Raw genomic sequence first — 21140 nt, forward strand, 5'->3', positions numbered from 1 at the left:
GTTTTCTCCATTAATTAACCTAATTATGTATTTATATCTATGTTCCTAATTAATTACTAATTAAAAAATAAAAAGAATGAAAAACCTTGACCGCATGTGCGTCACTGCCCTCCTAAAGACGCCAAGTTGGACATGTTCGTGCCAACTGCCAAGCCCTTGCATGCAATAATTTACCTAATAAATTATTTAAACAAAATGCTATTGAGGCGGAGGTTGACCCGTTTTTTCCTCTCGGTGGCGGTCAGTGGTTCATCCGTTTGGGTCGAATGGTTCATCACGTAACCATATTTTGTGTATACATACATGTCTATTTACTATATAGTGTATTTTTATTTTAGATTTAATTTATGTTTATGTATCATTTTTAAATTTTTATAAACTATGAAAACTAAGAAAATTATATGATTGTCGCGTTGACGTGAAGCCAGACCAAGCATCGGATCGGCATTATATGATTGATGAACACAAAATTATATGATAAAGATGACGAGTAGGATGAGGATTACGATTTTCAAAGGCAGTTGAGATCAGACGGTCAACAATTGTGCGTGTGTCCAATTTTAATGGGCTCACTTAGCTTGGCAGTTGGAAGTTGGAACTCTACTCCCTCAGCGCTAGGAACAGAAAAGGCGGGAAAGGGGGTTATGAACAGATTGCGTTGTCGACCGTTGTGCTCTCCTCTCAAATCATGTCTCCAACGCATCCACCTAGATTCAGTCCAACAAACTCAATTCCCTCTCCACTCTACTGCTGCTTCCTTTCCCTCCATTTTTGTTTCAAATCGACTTTTGGATGATTTGTCTAAATCGGGGCGGGTTGATGAAGCTCGCCAATTGTTTGACCAAATGCCATGTCGGGATGATTTCTCTTGGAACACCATGATCTCCGCGTATGCCAGATTGGGTCGACTAACCGAGGCGCGACAGCTCTTCGATCAAACTCCAACCCAGACTTCAATCACTTGGTCCGCCCTCATTTCTGGTCATGCTCGTCAGGGGGATGGGCTGGGAGCGCTTGAATTATTTTGCCAAATGCGGTCAGATGGGCTGCAGCCGAATCAGTATACGCTGGGCAGCGTCCTTCGTGCATGTTCAGTCTCTTTTATGCTTCGAAGAGGGGAACAGATTCATGCCCATGCGATAAAGACTCGATTTGATTTAGACATTTTTGTTGTCACAGGGCTTGTCGACATGTATGCCAAGTGTCAGCAAATTTTGGATGCAGAGTATCTATTCAACATGATGCCTGATAAAAAAAACCATGTTTTGTGGACTGCTATGGTTACTGGGTACTCACAAAACAACTATGAGCTTAGAGCAATGCAGTGTTTTCGAGACATGAGAGCAGAAGGTGTTAGGTCAAACCAGTTTACCTTTCCGAGTGTATTGACCGCTTGTGCAGCACTTTTGGAACGTTGGTTTGGAATGCAGGTGCATGGTTGCATAATTCGGACTGGTTTTGGGGTCAACGTATTTGTTGAAAGTGCATTGCTTGACATGTATGCAAAATGTGGAGACTTGAATAGTGCAAGGAGAGTGTTGGAAAGTATGGAGGTCGAAGATATTGTTTCTTGGAATTCTTTGATTGTTGGGTGTGTGAGGCAGGGGTTTGAAAGAGAAGCTATATCCTTGTTTAAGAAAATGCACATGAGAAATATGAAGATTGATGATTTCACGTATCCATCTGTACTGAACTCACTTGCTTCCGTTATGGATGTAGAACATGCCAAGTGCGTTCATTGTTTGATTGTAAAAACTGGTTTTGAGGCTTACAAACATGTGAGCAATGCTCTCATTGATGTGTATGCAAAGCAAGGTAACTTAAATTGCGCTTTCAGTGTGTTCCACAGAATGCCTGAACAAGATGTTGTCTCATGGACTTCACTCATCACTGGCTATGCACACCATGGCTTCTATGAAAATGCACTCAAGCTGTTCTGTAACATGAGAATTGTGGGCATTGATCCAGATCAATTTGTCATTGCCAGTATTTTAAGTGCCTGTGCTGAACTAACAATTTTGGAGTTTGGACGGCAAGTTCACGCAAACTTTATTAGATGTGGCCTCAAGTCTTCTTTGTCAGTAGATAATTCACTTGTTACCATGTATGCAAAATGTGGGTGCATAGAGGATGCTCATCAAGTCTTTGATTCGATGCTGATGCGGGATGTGGTTTCTTGGACGGCTTTGATTGTTGGCCATGCACAGAATGGTAGGGGTGAACACTCTTTAAAGCTCTATGACCAGATGATCCTAAATGGAATAAGACCTGATTATGTTACTTTCATTGGCTTGCTATTTGCCTGCAGCCATGCAGGCCTTGTGGAGGATGGTTGCCGTTACTTTGAATCCATGGGTGATGTTCATGGCATAACACCAGGACCCGAACACTATGCCTGTATGATTGACCTTCTTGGAAGATCTGGAAAAATTGCCAAAGCAAAGGAGATTCTTGAAAAAATGACCATCAGACCTGATGCAACAGTATGGAAGGCAATGCTGGCAGCATGTAGAATCCATGGAAACTTGGAACTGGGCGAGAGGGCAGCAATGAACCTTTTTGAATTGGAACCTGCAAATGCTGTGCCTTATGTGCTTCTATGTAATATGTTTTCTGCAGCTGGTAGATGGGATGATGCTGCGAGCATACGGAAACTGATGAAGTCAAGAGGAATTTGTAAAGAGCCAGGATGTAGTTGGATGGAGATCAACAGCAAAGTGCATACCTTTACAGCTGAAGATAGGAGCCATTCAAGGATGTCAGAGATATACTCCAAGGTTGATGAGATCATGAGCTTAATTAAGGAAGCTGGATATGTGCCAGACATGAACTTTGCACTCCATGACATGGATGAGGAGGGTAAGGAGCTTGGCCTCACCTACCACAGTGAGAAGTTGGCTGTTGCTTTTGGGCTTCTCAGTGTGCCTCGTGGAGCACCTATTCGGATTTTCAAGAACCTCCGTGTCTGTGGGGACTGTCACACTGCTATAAAGTTCATATCAAGAGTCTTTCAACGGCATATTATCTTGAGAGATTCAAACTGCTTTCATCACTTTAGTGAGGGCAGATGTTCTTGCAGGGATTATTGGTAGAATTGTCAAATGGTTACCCCTTCCACCAGTGATCTTCAAGCTATTTTGGTAGTCATGCCATGGTTATGAAAATATATTCAAGTTAATTCCTGCTAAATTGGAGTTTGAGTGGCCAGTCTCTAGTGGTTGAAGTAATTCATTATTTGAAACACCATTCTCCTTTTTCATTTGTTATTCAGCATTCTAATTTTGTACAAAATTAAGTGCTCTCTCTCTTTGATGTACCAACCTAAGGAGAGATACAATGCAGACTGAAACCTGTCTGACCTGGATAAAATTGGTCCAGAAGTAACATAATATACAGTTAAAAGTTCAGCCAAGTGGCTTATGATCCACCAGTTCCTAGTTCTCCTCGTTTTAGAGATAAAATAATTACTCAATGCAGTTATGGTCACATATCTAAATAAAAGTGCTGGTTGCAAAACAAATGTGTTGAAGGCAACAGAAAAAGACAGCCCTGTCATGTAGTGAGAGGGGAGAATGGTGCAAGTTTTATTTGGGGGTGGGGAGGGATTTGGACATATACAACTTCATCTAAAATGGTGGGGGTGGCAATTCTTAACTCATCTATTACAGCTTGGGTTGTGTTTAGTCATTTGCATTTTGCAGGTCAGAACACCCAATAGTGAGATTCATTTTCCTGCGTTTGTTTACTGAGAAAATCGATCAGTTTTGCAATGTGATATTTTCAATTGCTTGACATTGTTCACACCAACACATGCGATAATATGCTATGTTTGCTGACATGGACGTGTGTTTTTCCACGTGGCAATCAAATTTGACAAAACGACAGTTCTTGGGAAATGGGTTAAAAAATCTTCTCTTCATTTCATACAGTATAATATAATCATGGCTAGTAGGCTGACCACGAGGCAACTAATGATCAACCATTCCATCCGAATTTGTTCTCTCGAAGATTCCTTGTTCGCATCATTTTCTTGCGTGAAAGAACATTCCTCTTGGAGTTTAAGCTGATGTGTGCCATACTGTTACAGTTCAAAGCAAGCTTAGCCTTGCCTATGCTTGGTAGGCTTACGTTAGGGACATGCCCGTCATTTTCGCCTGTAAGATTTTTGGGAGAACTGATGTCATCTTCAGGCAGACCACCAAAAGCTTAACGTACTCTTTGAGGAGGGGTGGTCGACCTCCTTGGGTGCCTAATCTTGGCACTCCTAGACCTTCATCTCCTTGCGGGGCGGCCCTGGTTAACGGCTAGCATGGCTATCAGGGTTCCTCATGGGCGCACACTTGCTCATGGGGACAGTGTTGGACCGGCACTGCACTACCGATACTCAAGGGAAGCTTGGCATGTGGGCCTGGTTCAAGCATGTCCCTTCACCTCGCCAGTCCCTTGCCCAAGCTGATTGAGCTATCCCGTTGCCCCTTGCGCACGGGTGTGTACCGGCCCAAGCGGTTGCCTATCATCATGGCACACAGGTGCCTGTCATCATCGGCATACAGGAGACCCTTCACATCGGTGCCAAGTCACCTCATCGGTGCATGGTCGCCTTCCATTATGGTTGTCCCCCTTTAGCACGTAAGCGGCGCCTCCCATGGACCGGTCTGAGCCAGGAGAGTGCCCCGGCCATTGGACTTGAGGTCATGATCCAGTGCTACTGACGTTGGTGGAGCCATCCCATCGGGCAACTCCTAGCCTCTAAGCGCACAAAGGCTTGTCTTGGCCTGCCTTGGCCAGGACGCCGCATGGGTTTCTTCCGCTGTAGAACTACCCCCGTGACAATACGGTGTGGAATTTCTACTATAGTACATGTGAAATTGATGTACGGCTTCTTCGTACATCTGCCTATGTCAAGTATACCCCAGGGCAATGACCTTTGATGACAACATAGTATGTGGCCATTAAAACCTGTAGTTAAGATAACAATGGGCATTAAAACATGCTAAAGATCTTATCAACCCATATCCAAAAGGCTTAGGAAAACCTGTCCAACAAGAAAACATGTCAAACATCATCCATATTCAAAAGAAACAACTAGTCATATGTATCCTGAAACTCCTTCAACCCCATTCACATTAGAATGGAATAAGAAAACCTGTCCTCCATTTCATTGAGAAATCCTATCCAACATTTGTTCCAACAAGAAAACCTGTCAAACATCATCCATATACCTAATCTGTCTAACAAGAAACTTGTCCATCATCATCCATGCAAGTTGACATTTCATTAGGAGAGAGATAGATTTCAAAACTGAAATCTTGAATAAGAGAGAAATAAGGTTTTGTGGACTGTGTGTGCATGTATATATATATATAGATAGATAGATAGATTTGTGGACTGTAAATAGATTTCAAGACTGAAATCTTGAGAGAGAGAGAAGAGATCCCAAATCTGAAATCTTGAGTGTTGCATACATACAAAGAGAGATTTCAAATCTGAAATCTTCAGTTATAACATGAATTTCTGTGATTCTAGACAACCCCATATGATTGAGTTCCCTGATCAAATTCGGTTACCAAGCCATCCAATGGAAAAGATTTTTTTTAGTATGGCAATTATACATAAACAACACCATATAAGTTGTAGGCCTAGTATGTGTTTACAAAGAGAAGACAAAATAGCAATTATTCATAATAATAGTTAAATCCTTTTAACCCATTCCAACAACCTTTCTTATTTTGTGGTGATAATAATAGTACAACACCATGGTGCTCATCAATTTCATTTGTCCACTTTTAAATGAACTTACCCCTACTAATCCTATAAACTCAGCTGTGTATACCCTGTTATCAACAACATTCATCCCAAAATTGGTTTGTATTATCAGCAAAATCAGCACAAAAAAGTATCCATAAATATATTGGTTTGTGTAGGGTTTGTATTCATCCCAAAAATCAGCAAAAAATGGTAAGTATTCATCCCATAAATTAGCACAAAATGAACAGTTAGAGCCACATGGCCCACATCAGTGTTAGAAGAATCGACGTTGAAATTTCTGTTTGGTTAGTCAATTTTGATGATTTTCAGAAAATCAATCAAAATCGATTATTGAAATCAGCCCTTTTTAAGGATTGCCTTGTTTTGGTGATTTTCTGATTTCTAACTGATTATGATTTTTTGAGGATGACATGACATTGAATAATAACTCTAATACAAAAATAATCAGCCCTTAAAAATCAATACCAAATAGACTCGACGCTGGTTTCTCAATACCAAAAATAATCAGCCCTTACTTAGCATAAATGATACTAAACAATAATTTTTTATGATTTTTCAAAAATCACCAATTTCTTTAATCATCATCGATGCCAAACATCACCTATATCAGATCAAACCCAACAAAACAGCTTGTTACCATTTACTGATCTACTAGGGCCTAGGGGTACTTAGGCCATCGGCCTGGACCCTTCAAAATTCAACAAATGCTCAACACGAGCCAGTTTAATTTTAGACTACCTAATGAGTAGCCGATACTCTTGACTTCTGGCCCGATTATTACTTAAATCCATCTCAGGCCCATGTATTTAAATTTTAAAGGCTAGCTTCAACTGCGGAATTTTATCACAAACACAAACCAGGTTCATCAAAAAGGTCTTACTTCTTGGGAACGACATAAATGTCTACAAATCCTCAGATCATAGATCACTAGTTCACTACAGTATAACTACAGTTGGTGGGAAGTCAATTTTATCACAAAAGAGCAAACTAAAATGCCTGATGGCTACTACTGATCTGTAATAGTTGGTTATATATATATAACATCAAAAGTATTACATTGTCATAGATATAATGCCTGCTGCTTGCGATCTTCCAAAACTGCATTCGGTGCGCCTCATAATGGCAATGCTGCACAAAGCCTTTCCTCCGTCACCGCCTAGTGTTTAACCATCATCCTCCCATACCAAATTGGTCACCTTCCATCGCCTATATAGTATAAACCCTCCTCTTTGTTATCTGGCCTTGCTTTGCCATCTTGACCTCTAAGCACCAAGTGGATGGTGAGCTCTAGGCTTGACAGGGCAAGCTGGTAGCCCAATATAGGCTACGCTGCTGCATCAGAGCCCCTATATATTAACAACTACCGCCAAAACCACAATGCCTGACAAATTTACTTCTTCACGTGCTCAGGGATGAGACGCTGAAGCAGTTCAGGAGATGCACCTGCTAGCTCTGTGAAAGGTTACCCATACAAGAAAAGATCAGCCAAAGTGGAATAATGTCAATTGTCAACTGTCAAGAAGAGCAAGGAAAGAGTATTCTACTTTACCTTGAGCTGTGAAATTGAACAATGGTGGAAGGGGCCGTCCATTAGGCAAACGTGCATTAGGGTCCCTCAACTCATCAAAGAAGGGGTGTGCGCATGCCTCCAACTGCAGGAGCCCAGGGCAAAAACAAAACTATAAGTTGATGATTCATGAAAACTGATGGAAGCTTCCAAACAATATCTTCTTTTCTTGGCCACCCTATTGGTCTTTTTTCAGTAGCTTTAGTAAATGACTGATGAGTATATGGAAAGAGTTACAACTTGTGACAACTTCATTGTGTCTGTCATTGGCTATTGACTTGAAGATTTATACGACAGAAGAACACAAGTTTCATTTTGTTTATTCTAATCCTTTATAGAATATAAAGTTTAGCTTCTGACAACTTCATCGTGTTTCATTTTGTCTATTCTAATCGTCCATGGAATATAAAGTTCAGCTTGATGAATTCTGCCAGCCGCATACAGTCTCTACAACGTAAATGAATTGGACACACATGGATTTCGACACCAACAGGTTCTCAACACACTTAACACTCGATTATCCTACAGACATCAAAGAACACAAAGGTTCAAGCATACATCATAGTTTCACCTTCTGGTATAGATACAGTGTACCGAGCAAATTATTCACCAAAAAAAGTTACAAATATCATAGGATCTCCCATTTTTTAATGGTAATAAACTAATAATGTGCGTCCCATGTCCTTGGATCTCATTCCTAGAACACTGCTTGAACTTCTTTCAAAGAGGTTAGGACTTTGAAACTTCACCAATTAATCCACAGTTTTACAAATTTATAACATTCTCAAACCTCTAAAAATTTTCACTTGGGGTTTAATGCAATTACTAAAATCACTCCAGTTTTTGGCAAGTAAGCAGGTCAGGAATTAAAAGGACCCAAATTCTCAGCTGGTGACGGGTTCACTAGTCTGACCAGCTGGGTTGATGACAGGTTGAAAACCTTGGTTGACAGCCCTAAGAATTAACTTTGTAGCTGAAGTTAGTGAAGAAACCAGCAACTTAGAAAAGAATTTGTTGCAGTACTATGAGACAAAAGAAAGAGATCTGGTCCATCAAACAACAATATCGAGACAAATTATGAATTCATTTAAGGTATTTAAAATTCTTACAGCAGTGTAACGCAAATTTGGTGAGTATTGGAGCAGCCTTGACACAAGATCTACTGCTTCAGGAGGCAATCGCTTGTTAAAAACCTGCAAGATTTAAGAGTTAGTGGAGTTTCCAACTGGAAATGGATCAAGATAACAATTTCCAGATATCAAATAACACACACCCCACTTGACTTAGTTTTCTTCCAAAGGTCAAGATGTATGGAAAAACCCACTGAAAACAATTTAACAACTGCCACTAACTATGGGTTAATTTCTATCAATTCCAATCTGACTGAATTGTTAACAGACCTTATGCCATGGGTGAACTTTGATTTGAGGGAACTTGAACTCTGTATAAGTTGGATTCATGCACTTAATCTCCTCTCTTGTAGGCGTCCCCAGAACCTGGTGTGTAACAAATTCATTCATGAGACCTACATTTGTAACAAGTAAACAAGCATAAAAATAAACCAAATAGTACCACACCTTAATGATTTCCACCAGCTGATCAACACCACTTTCTCCAGGAAATAATGGCTGAAAACATTGTACTAAATATGATCAGCAGTCATATGAGATCTTCATAGCGGAAAAAATGATCCACAAAAATGCTTGGAGGACCATAAATGTGCTTATTATTATCAGGGCAAGTTATAACAAGACTGCAGAGATCTACTTTTGAGTGATGTAAGAAAGATGTCCTTGGCAATAGAAACACTTGCTGAGAAAATAAAACTTAAAAGGAAAAGAGTGATACAGTACATTGGGTCTATAAGTCTGCAAATTGGCTGGCAGATGGGTTGGCACGTGGCAAAACAAGGGGTATAGAGAATTTATTTTGGGGGATAGGTGCTCCCATTAACGTATTTCTTCTGAGATAGATCATCTCAACCTCTAGGATGTCTGATCTATTGCATATTTTTGCTTGTTTCATTAATAAACATGAAATAGGGAAATCATAGCAAACCCAAACAATAAAAAATACAATTTCTTCCAAGAGAAATCCTAATATGCATCTCAGATCAAGGTTCAAAGTATCGGAAACGCCAAGTGTATCGGAAAGGCAATTTTAAGAGACGTAACGAGATACACGTTGGATACGCATGCTTATCGGAGAAAAACTAAGATACGCATAAATACGCTTGGAAACACCATAAATACTTTAATAAATCATAAAAATACATCAATAACACTAAATATAAGACCTCAATGAGGTGTATATACATTAAATTAATATATTTTAATGGTTTATGAAGAAATATATTATAGTTAATTATAACTTCATTAAAAATCATATGCTTAACTATAATTTATAAATTATAATTCTTAAGTTTTAATGTTTTATGGGATGGGAAAAACCCAACTCTCCTATCCAACCATAAAACATGCATTGTCACTTCTAAGTGAAAATAAAAATAATAATTATTTATTATTTATTTCCAAAAATATAAAAAATAAATAAACATTATATAATATATTCAAAAAATAGTTTTTAAAGAAGAAATTCCAATTGCTTTGTAGATACGATAGATCATCCATAGAATTATAATATATTCAATCATTGTGATCAAATGATAAAATATAATTAATTATGTATTTATTTGTTAATTCTAAAAATATAAAAATAATAAATTCAATTGATTTGTGTATATGATAGATCATCCATAGAATTATAATATATTCAATTGTTGTGATAAAATAATAAAATATAAATAATTATTATTTATTTTTTTATTCTAAAATATAAAGAAATAAAAAAAATACTAAAGAAGAAATTCAATTGCTCTATGGATATGAAAAATTACATTTTAAAATTTTTATTAATTTATATTTTCCCCAAATATCTTCATGAAATTTCCATAAATTTATTAATAACACAAAAAATTATGATTTTGAATGTAAGAAATGTAGATCAACATAAATTTAAACATTCAAGAAAAAAAATGAAATCACAAGATATTATAAAAAATTGAAAAAACTTCCCTATTTTTGCCATATTTTTTTTAATTTGAAAATTTTTCAAAAAAAATTAACGTTTCACACTTGTTTCTTGCAAATTTTTGCAAACCTAGCACTCTAGGAATGAGGTTTGGAGTTTTAGAGTCATTTGGGGGTGAAAGAAGGCTTATTTTAGGGAAAAGAAGCTTGTTTTTTCCCTTTATTTTTTTCAGTTTTTGGCCATATCTTTTTTGTCAATACGCTACCGATACACCCTCAATACGCCCCGCTACGGTCCGATACACATGGAAAAAAAAGACTAGACGTCCGATTTCCATGTGTATCCCGTATCTGTTTTCGAAAGATACAATACAATACACCCCGTATCGGGCGTATCGTATCGAAATTTTAAACCTTGTCACAGATGAACAAGCTCCACTCTTGGACTATAAAGGAAATTTTAAAGTAGGATCATAAATCATGTTACCAATGCTCAATTATTACTTGAAGCCATGTACAATGCTTCAACAGCTTTATCCCATGCAGATCAACTAAACTAATTCCAGACAATTGTGAAGAGAGAAGCATGGGTTAACTTAAAATGTTCCACATGCTGCAAAGCAATTTGTGCCAAACAATAACATAAAGACAATATTATCAGCAACTACTTCTAATAAAGAAAGACCAAAATGCTAAGTCAAAGGAAAATTGCACTTGATGACTCAATTTCAACAAAAACCATTACTGGGAATAACTTACAAAAGCACACCCACCTGTCCTAGGAGAAGCTCAGCCATGACACAACCAGCAGACCACATATCAATTGCTGTGGTGTATTCGGTAGCTCCAAATATCAATTCTGGAGCCCTATAATATCGTGAACAAATGTATGATATATTTGGTTCTCCTGGCACCTGAAATTAAACAAATAAAAATTATCTTGGAATGAAAAAAAAAATCCAATGCCAGGAAAATAAAGACTCACCAACATTTTCGCACTTCCAAAATCACAAATCTTTAGCTGATGAGTGTGAGGATTAACCTGCAACATGCATCAAATTTTCAACTTAACTTTCCCAAGGTCAAAAACAGCACAAGTACCAAATAATAGTTTCAATTATGTTACAAACACAATAGACTGACATCACTATTTCAAAATGGTTTATAGTGCTCTCACCCATAATTACATATCCAGCCAATTTGGCTGTTTTAACCCTTGGGTGTGTTTCTCTTGATGGAAACCCCAATAATTGAGATGATTTAGAACTTAAAATAAACATATGAAGTTCTATTTAATTCCTCAGTAATTGACTTGGTAGAATCATATTTCATTTTGGAATAATAATTGCATCCAAGAATAACAAAATATTTCAAAAGCACTTGAAAATACCAGCCTTTTTTTGTAAAAAAGAAAATATGATTTTACAAATCCATTAATCCCAAATTCAAGTGGCAGTAGATAGATTCAAGAAAATGGGTCTCTTAATCTTGTCTTACATCAGCTAAGGTGGATGCATAAGACATGCACATTGATACCAAGAACAAAAAAAAGGACCATTATGTATCAAAATCCAGGATATGGATATGGGTGCAAGCATCCAATGCAGTGCGCTAGCATTATACTTCAGTACTTACATCATACTAAATTCAGTGAAATCTCTAATGTTCATGGAGTTCCCCCAGTAAGACCTACAATAAACATATGCATGTGTGCATGTAATAATAATAATAATAATAATAACTGACAGTAAATTGGGAATTTTCAATTCTTAGAAATAGCATCAACACCTTAATATATTCATGAACATGCTACCTTGTACTTTCAGATTCCAACACACTGCTGCTGCCATTAGCATTCTATCAGTTTTGAACTTTAATGAGATCATTTTACTCTCCCTTATTGCATCTCCATTCTCCATAACCCAAGCTTTGAACTTTCCAAACTATTTCTTTTCTACATTTCATTTGTTTAAGAGAGAAACAAAGGAGAGTTGAAAAAGGTACAGGGTAGCTCATAAAAGTTCAAAACTGACAGAATGCCAATGGCATTAGCAGAGTGTTAGAATCTTAGGGCCTGTTCATTTCCTCTTAACTCTTATCTCTTAAGAGGAATCTTACAACTTTAGGAGGAAAATGGGTGTTCATTTCCTCTTATCTTTTATCTCTTAAATAGAAATCTTACAAATTTTTGTTTTCCAATGATACCCCCAAAACACAAATAAAAATTCTCATATATGGGGTTAAAAGGGATATTTGACAATTTTCAGAATTCAGAATTCAAAAATCAGAACATCATTCTCTTCATTCATAGTTCAGAGGAAAGAAAAGTTCACCAATACCAATATACCTCTTAATGTAATTATTGCACTTTCAGATGTCAGATGTCAGAGCAAACAAACAGGCCCTTAAAGTACAGGGTAACTCTATGTCAAAAATGAAAGTTTGGGGACCTAAATGTCACTACTCCTAAAGTACAAGGTAGTTCTCTGTATTTTACCCTTTCTTATTTCACAAAGTACTCAACTAATTAATATGAAAATAAGCATAATGCCATGAAGAACAAAAGCTCTATTTTAAAATGCAGCAAAAAATTGTCAAGCTTGCTATCAAGGAAATAAAATCTCCTTTTAGAACTATATCTCCAAGTTTCTAGATATTAAGTGATGGCTAACTGAAACCTATCGGACAAATTTGTGTCCACTTAAGCATAAAAACTTCTTAGCTTTACAACAACCATACCCACTTCTTGAGATGGAAAAAGATTAATATTTTTTAAACAGTATGAAGGTTTTTTTCAGATGGATAAACATTTTAATAGCATCTGATCATAATGTTCCAAGCAACAGAATGTAATGTCAACCACCTTCAGGTTTATGATATCCAGTTAACATATACTCCTTTAAAGCAGCAAGTCAAATGCCTGCTGAGGTTGACCATGATCATTGAGTAATTTCTAGTCATGTAAAATTTGGTAGGCATGACAATTTCCAAACTCAGAATTGTTCAATGACAGATCTAAAATGGTGCCTAATCCAGATCCACACTTAAACAATTTATCAGAAGTGCTAAACATAACAATCACATTCATAAACCCCAAAGACATAGCATGGAAGAATTTCTTACCAACAGATTCTGAGGTTTAATGTCACGATGGCACACACCAACGACGCCATGTATGTAGTTAAGTGCACGACAAATCTATAACATGATTAGATAAAAAAGGGTTTAGGAAATGAAGAAAGAACTTTGAAAGATCAATATAAATATGGTAAGAGAGTAAGACCCAAATGTACCAGACAGCAGTGCACACGCACACACACACACACACAGCTCACCTGATAAGTATAAAGTTTCACATAGATCAGAGGCATCTGTTGGTTCATCCTGCTATAGTGCCTCGTAACTCTGTAAACAGTCTCGGAGACATACTCCAATACAAGGTTAAGGTAGAGCTCATCTTTGTCAGTAGTTGAAAAGAAACAATGCTTTAGTTGAACTACATTAGGATGGTCAAGTAACCGCATAATTTGCAGTTCTCTGTTCTTGTATCTCTTATCCTGGAGCACTTTCTTGATGGCAACTGCTTCCCCTGTTTCCACACACTTGGCCTGAGATGAATAAATTGCTAAATTTAACAACATTACCAAGATCCATACAGCATGTGACCAAATAAAAGTTTGATTACACACACAATAAAATCAAACCTGTATACCTGAAAGACAACTCCGAATGAACCAGTGCCAACCACACGCTCTGCCATGTATGAGATTGTCTGTAATCAATTACATAAAAAACAGTTTAATTATTTTTCAGTAGCCCCCAAGTAAGTACAGCACAAATTTTATACCCAACTAACCAATTAGGACAATCAGAGATCAAACTATGATGAAGGTTGCATACAAGGCCAAATATGTTGATGCAGGTCAACATCTAAAAAAGGAAAGCAAGGTCCATCTTTTTCTCTCAGTTACACTCATTTATCTGTACAATGGGAAAGCAATTTGATTTTTATAAATCCACATGAACCCAACCAATTCCATGGGCCTAAAAAGCTGCAGCAGTAGTCAGTCCATTCTAGATTGAACCCAAGGCCCAGAAAGTTCAGTCCATTCTAGAAAGCCCAATAAGTTGACGTCAACTCAAGTGGACCCCATATCATTTGGATTTGATTCTCCCAACCAAATGGTCCAAATCTTTGATTCAATTCTGAATGTATGCTGAATAATGGCTGGAACTCCAAGATTTACTTCATATCTTCAAGACATTTTGAATCAATGTTAAAAGGTGTGGAAAGCGTATGCCTCCAGGCAAGGTGCCCCCAAAACACCCTGAGGCGTATGCCAGAGGCATTGATGCTTCTGAGGCATATGCCTCAAACACCTTTTCCATGAGCCTTGCTAGAGGCGTATGCCTCATGTGCCTCATGCACACACACCTCATACAGAAAGAAAGGAAAGGAAAGGAAAGGAAAGGAAAGGAAAGGAAAGGAAAGGAAAGAGAAGGGATAGAGAGTTTTGCACCCCCCCCCCCCCCCCCGCCTTTTCAAGTAGTGTTATACATTTTCATTCTTCCTAATACAAGACATCTCTCATAAAAAAAGAAACAAGAAAAAACATGATGAGATCCGCCTCCTCCTCTTAAATAGGCTTATGCCTCCTGCGTTCTGATCATAAAAAACTTATATTGTTTGTCAATAAATACTTCACCTACTAGTTCATTTAAGCCATCCATTGAACGAAGGATGAAGATTTTTTTTTATTTATGTATTTGGTCCTGAGTCCTAATTCCTAACTTACGAAGCTGTTGTCTCATGAATCTCTAGATGCTGATTCCTAGAGGAACCTAGTGGTGCTGACTCCATTGGGATCTATCTCTAGTTTTTTTTTCCTTTCTTTTGATTGGTAAGATCTATACGTTGTTCATAGTACATATTTCATTTATTAATTGAACATCAGCTTATTAAATTCCTATTACTATTTTTAGACTTATTTTTCTAATTGATTTTTCTTTCTTAATTGCTAAATTACCACTCTCCTACTGTTTCTGTTATTAAGTTTCAGTAGAACATGAACTAACACATTTTTTTGAGAACAAAGGTACACCCGGATTATATCTGTTCACCTTTGTTTTATTTTTTTTACTTTTTATTTCTTATTTCTTTTTGAGAAACTTTTAAGTTCTGTTCAATCACTTGTGCTTGCCATGCTTAAGCCAATTCACAAACAAGCAAGTTTGAAGCCCTCTGTTTTTCATCCTTGTGCTCCTTCTGATTGATTTGCTTACAGCAACATTTCATACCTCATTGATAATCGACCATCATGCAACATGATAGAGGTAGGACAAGGAAAAGCCCAAATCTACTCACTAATTGATGTATGGAAGATGATACTGAAGAAGACAAGAGGCATGCTTTGTAACAAATGAAACAAGTTCACATGTGTGGTTTAAAGAATTACCTGTTTTGGCTGACCATTTCGACCACCTATTGTTGTTGCAATAATTTGACCTGCCTCTGTCCCGTTACCATTTACAATTGTTGCCTCTGCATCCTGCAAAATCAAATAATACAATCAGGACCAATTTTTTTATAAATAAAACAGAATTGGTAAAGGAAAAATTTTGATTCAATGATATCCACAGAAACAGGATTCTGAACAGATGATGACTACCTTATCATCATGGTTCTCAGTTTTGTCATCTCTGATTTTCATTTCATGCATTTCCTTTGGAAGCTGGTCATAACCAGACTTTTCAGTTTTGGAGGTAATAGAAATATTGGATGTGCTCACATCAGTTTCAATAGAAGTAGAAGCCACATGTTGTTCTAGGCCTATACTGGTTTTCTCCATTAAATGAGTCTCATTGGTAGCATTCTGTTCCATTTCCTGATCAACCTTTGCCCTTTTTGATCCAGAATCCCCACCCTAACATAAATACATTAGAAAATTGTTACAAAAAGATAACTAAATAGGTAAAAATGCATCACCAAAGTTTTCTCAAAGGATCTAGCTGCAACAAGTCAGTGTGGGTTCATCTTGATTCCAAATCCTGGGAAGACTCGTCAGGTATTTCACCAATCAGAATTAAATATAAAGAAATCAAAGAAAGGCTTCATAGTTAAGAGTGGAAATTGCCAAATCTCAGGGGTTTGGCATATACAACCAAACCATAACACCATAAGCCTTTTTTTATTGGAAGTGTATGTGTAGCTTGATCAATTCTGGAAGTGTATGTGTGGCTTAGATACTCAGATAGACATTCTTAGTTCCTTACTGACAAGCTTTATAATTGGTACACCCATAAAATTGATCGGAAATCTTACAAGCTGTGATGCTAAAACAATTATTGCTGGTATGCAATAAATGGGCACTACTTTAAGTAGAAATAACACAAAATAGAATACAGATGGCAGCTAAAAACAGTGAGTTTTTTTTTTTCAAGTTTTGGCATGATCTCTTTCACTTAAGGGAAAGGATACTTCACAAATTATGAACTATATAAAACTAAGCTATTCCTGCACTAGCTGACAGCCTGACACAAAATATCTAAAGTGAACTTGTTTTCTATTGGCTGTGTCTGATGCAGAACATCTCCAATGAATTTACATTGATACATAGCAGGCTTCTCAAACCTGTTGAGCTTTAAAACAACCATGGACAAATGTGCAGAGAGATGCTTGGGCCTCTTGCTTAGTACCTCCCTGGGACATCTAATAACTTAGAACCTTGGGAATTTCTTCCTAATTAAAAGAAATGCCATTCTTATTCTTGTAGCTAATGAAATTACTGAGTAAAAAAAAGAAAATACAAATGAGGAAAAGAGTTATTCATAGAAAAGAAAAACCAGGAAAAGTGTTTCCTCTGCCTTTTTCTGATCACAACATTCCCCCAATTGCAATGAACCAAACTGAACCACTTGATTCCACAACCAAAAGGACAGTATACCTTCATATCAGAACGGCATTGCAAATATCCAAATTTTAGGCCAAATATCAATCCTGATTTTTTTTGAAGAACCAGAAAAGCATTCAAAGTTTGAACAACTAATCCACCCTTGCACGATGGTGCCAACTGGCTAAGTTGGCAAGGTCATTGGTTGGTTGTAGCAGAGACTTGGGATCAAAACCCACTGTCACCAGGGTTGGGGGGCATGGGTCGGGAAGGGCTACCTCCCGTTGTGTATCCCCATGAAGAGGGAAAAGAAAAACAAAATCCACCCTTGCACAAGGTGTAGAGTGCAAGTAGTAGTAAACAATTAGTTCCAGCATATAGCATTGACATTGATACACGCTAATTTCCCAATAGGAAACAAACTAGATGAGAAGTGGCCTTGCACACATTTCACATTGCAAAACCACTGAATTTAAGTCACTCAAGCAGTAAGCACCTAGTATCATGTAATTTACTAAGTATTTTAGAATTTCAGTTGGTATTCTTTATACGATGCAAACTTTACCTAATTCTAGATTATGAATAGCACTTCTTTTTAGATGATATAGTAGTAGTTCAATCGAAGTGATGAGTTTATTTCCTATGATGCACCTGGAATGGGGATAGGACTTCAGGTCAGACGAGAGATGAAGAATTCACATAGAAAATCAAAACTGAGGGAAAATAGTGATAAACATTATCAAAATGCTTCAAAAGAGAGGAAATAATGTCTTCCTTTTTGCTCAATAAGAGAAAAGGTATATATCATTCAAAACTATGTGCTTACTTTTTAGCAGCTTGAGGAGATTAGCTTTTTTTAAGCTTACATAATAATTTAAAAAAAAAAAATCTACACTATGATGCAACTATGTGTAGGAATATATTTCAAAGCATCCAAATGGCCTATATCAAATGCAATTTGAATGCTCTTTCATTTTGTTTATAAATAAAATAAAATAAACTTGCGTCTCTGAATGAAGTTAAAAAATAAGAAAATAAAATTAGAAGTAAAAAGGTTCCCCAATACCATCCCGTGCAATTCAAGTTGTTGGCTTATGGTGGTCCATCATTAAATAATTGAATACAAATATACAACATAAAATCCGAAACGAAGTTGTCATAAGTGCTTCCCAAGCAAATACCCATATGCATGGTCCCAACGTCGAGCATTTCAATTCAACCAATAGGTCGACATACTAAGTCATGTCCATGAGATTAGGGCTTTGAGTTCAGTTTACCCACCATTTGATAAACAACATTCCAGTTAATATTAGAAAAGCAAAAGAAAATTCTCTGTAGCTATCAAATGAAATGCAAGACTGCCAAGACCCCAACTGATCCAGGGAGCTAGAGAAATCCAACATAACTAATATTCCAAAAACAGACAAACAAAAACATAAATCAAGCAGCCAGAGAGAGAGAGAGAGGGAATCGGCACTCTAAGGTCCATCGCAAAACAAAAGAAAATAAAAGACATAAACAAATAAACATACAAATATCTCCAAAATAATCAATAAATGCAGATAGAAAGGTAATTAATGTAAGCCCAAAACCCCCTAAAGCAAGAATACATAAACATATAAACCCTAAAGTCTGACATCAATTGAATGTTACTTCAAACTTCACCGATTTACAGAGAAACAAAGAAGGATAGTAATAAAACGATATATCACAAAAAGGGGAAAAACGGAGGTAAGGAAACAAAGAAACACAAACCAAGGATAAAACCATTAAGCGTAAAAAAGAAAAAAAAAAAAAAAAAAAGGAGCGGGACTTACAGGATCAGAAACGGAAGAGCGACCAGAGGCAATACTTTTGAGGCGACGCATAACATGCATGGCTATCCAACGAAAACCCTAGCTTCTCTTCCCTATGTTGTCTTTTTCTTCTCCTGCTATCCCACTCTTCTGATTCTGCGCAGCTCCAGAGAACAAAAACAGACCAAAACAAACAACCCCAAAGAGAGGCCTCTCCTTTTCTCTCTCCTCCCTGTTTTGCAGAGAGAAACAAACAGGGGAGAGAAAAGGAATTTAAAAAAAAAAAAAAAGGAAAAGGAAAAAAACTAAGTTCTAGGTTCTAGCCCTTCCAAATCCACCCACAATCCAAAACAATAATGTGTTTCACTTTCAGATTTTTCTTCTTTTTGCCCTTTGCGGTCAAAATCTGCTCCAACCCAATCATTCCCTTGGAAGGTACACCAGTCAAAGTTTGTTTGATAGCCGTGGATTTCCTATAATGCGACATCCAACGGTGAATAACCGAGCTCAGTTGGTGAATCCAACGAGATGATGTTCCGAAATTACCCTCCGATGGTCGAATGGTTTACGAGAATGACAGCTGCGGGCTCGGTGTGTGACCGGAATATCCGGGAGCATTGTCCCCCCCACGGCCCCACCCCACCCCACCCTCTCTCACAGTTTTAAATATTTAATTATTTATTGCCTCATTAAGCGCGTACGAATCGGTCATTATCCATTGATATTGAACTTCTCGGAGAAATCAATGTTCAATCAAGCGGTTAATCTGATGCCTGTAGCTTAATTAATGCCGACTGATTGATTTGAGATTTGAAAATCTGCCACGTGTACAGGATTTGATCCCTTGGGTGGGCCTATCTGGAGGTGTGTGGGGCCTGTTGGCAAATGGCAATGACACGATGTTAGCTTAGCTCCCAGAAGGCCAGAAGACCGCAAATTCAATGATTATGGGTATAAATTTACCATAAAACCCCACTTGGCCAAATGTGGATAACGCGTCTTCTTCTTCTTCTCCAAACTTTGGTTGGTGTTGACTGTTGAGGCGTCGTCATCTTTTCTTATTTTTTTGGTGAAGTAATGATTCAAATCCAACCAAATGTCCTCCAAATATGTTCGGTTGAACCGACTAACAATTAGCATCGTTCCAAAAAAAAAAAGCTTAAAAAATCATCGTTCAAAAAAAACTAACAATTAAACTAAAAAAGATATGGCTCAGATTTTTTTTTTTTAGTGCAATTATCAATTTCTTGTGTCATCTGTCATGTTATCATGTAATGGGTTGTGATCATGTGAATTAAATCAGAGCAATATCTAATATCTGCAGGACGAAATGGGATTCAGTCAGTGCAAAGCCCTTCAAATAACCATCGTAGCCTTGCATTGAGAATATCTTCCCATAAAAGTACGAAACCGTTCTCGATGCAGGGCAAAGCTGTCGAACGGGCAAGCGCAGCTGTTTCTCTGTTTTTTTTTTTCTTTTGTTGGTAATAATATTCCTATACAAGAGGGAAGTATCTCATACAAATAAATGAAAACAAACTCGCCACGAAGGGGCATAGGGTGAACAACATTAACAGAATCTAGGCTTTCTATATATCCGGTCATGCGCTTCGGCACAAAGCTTGATGCAATTATTCACCTTGTGAAGACCAACGACACCTTTTAGGCTCTTACCAATATAGCATAAGCCATGTTTGGTAGGGGTGAAAAAAAAATCGAAAAATTGAATCGTCCAAAAAAATTGATCAAAATCGAACTGAAAAATTGGTTAATCGAATTGATTGGTTCGGTGCTTTCAAAAAACCAAAAGTACCGGTTCTATTTGGGTTAACTAATATAGAAAACCGATAGTTAATCAAATCGACCAGTATACATATGTTTCTATATTATATATATATATATATATATATATATATATATATATATATATATATATTATATTTTTATATAATATAAATTAATAAATATGCATTATATATAAATATATATTTATAATATATGATAGATTATTTATTATTTAAAATATAATATTTTACATATATTTATAGCTTTTTATTATATTTATATATATATATATATATATATATAT

At 36.9% G+C, this 21140-nt stretch overlaps 2 protein-coding genes across 3 annotated transcripts; one reads left to right on the forward strand and one right to left on the reverse strand.

The window, feature by feature from the left end:
* Positions 1 to 423: 423 nt before the first annotated feature.
* LOC104596151 (Tetratricopeptide repeat (TPR)-like superfamily protein) lies at positions 424 to 3369 on the forward strand. Its single transcript, XM_010257194.2, has one exon. It carries the CDS (start codon positions 564 to 566, stop codon positions 3090 to 3092), a length of 2529 nt encoding a protein of 842 aa, XP_010255496.1. The 5' UTR covers positions 424 to 563; the 3' UTR covers positions 3093 to 3369.
* Positions 3370 to 6630: 3261 nt separating this feature from the next.
* On the reverse strand, positions 6631 to 19698 carry LOC104596152 (shaggy-related protein kinase theta). 2 transcript variants are annotated; one of them, XM_010257196.3, is made up of 13 exons: positions 19073 to 19698; positions 16035 to 16289; positions 15822 to 15914; positions 14078 to 14137; positions 13701 to 13973; positions 13489 to 13563; positions 11351 to 11407; positions 11139 to 11279; positions 8914 to 8964; positions 8737 to 8832; positions 8446 to 8529; positions 7319 to 7421; positions 6631 to 7221 (listed from the first exon to the last, which is right to left on the reverse strand). In XM_010257196.3, exons 1-13 carry the CDS (start codon positions 19130 to 19132, stop codon positions 7160 to 7162), a joined length of 1410 nt encoding a protein of 469 aa, XP_010255498.1. In that variant the 5' UTR covers positions 19133 to 19698; the 3' UTR covers positions 6631 to 7159. The 2 variants fall into 2 exon arrangements, with proteins under 2 accessions (XP_010255498.1, XP_010255500.1); XM_010257198.3 differs by lacking the exon at positions 16035 to 16289 and having other exon boundaries at positions 19073 to 19377.
* Between the last annotated feature and the right edge of the window lie 1442 nt (positions 19699 to 21140).

The sequence above is a fragment of the Nelumbo nucifera genome, chromosome 1, assembly GCF_055504915.1.
Source record: "Nelumbo nucifera cultivar China Antique chromosome 1, China Antique-T2T, whole genome shotgun sequence".
Lineage (NCBI taxonomy): Eukaryota > Viridiplantae > Streptophyta > Magnoliopsida > Proteales > Nelumbonaceae > Nelumbo > Nelumbo nucifera.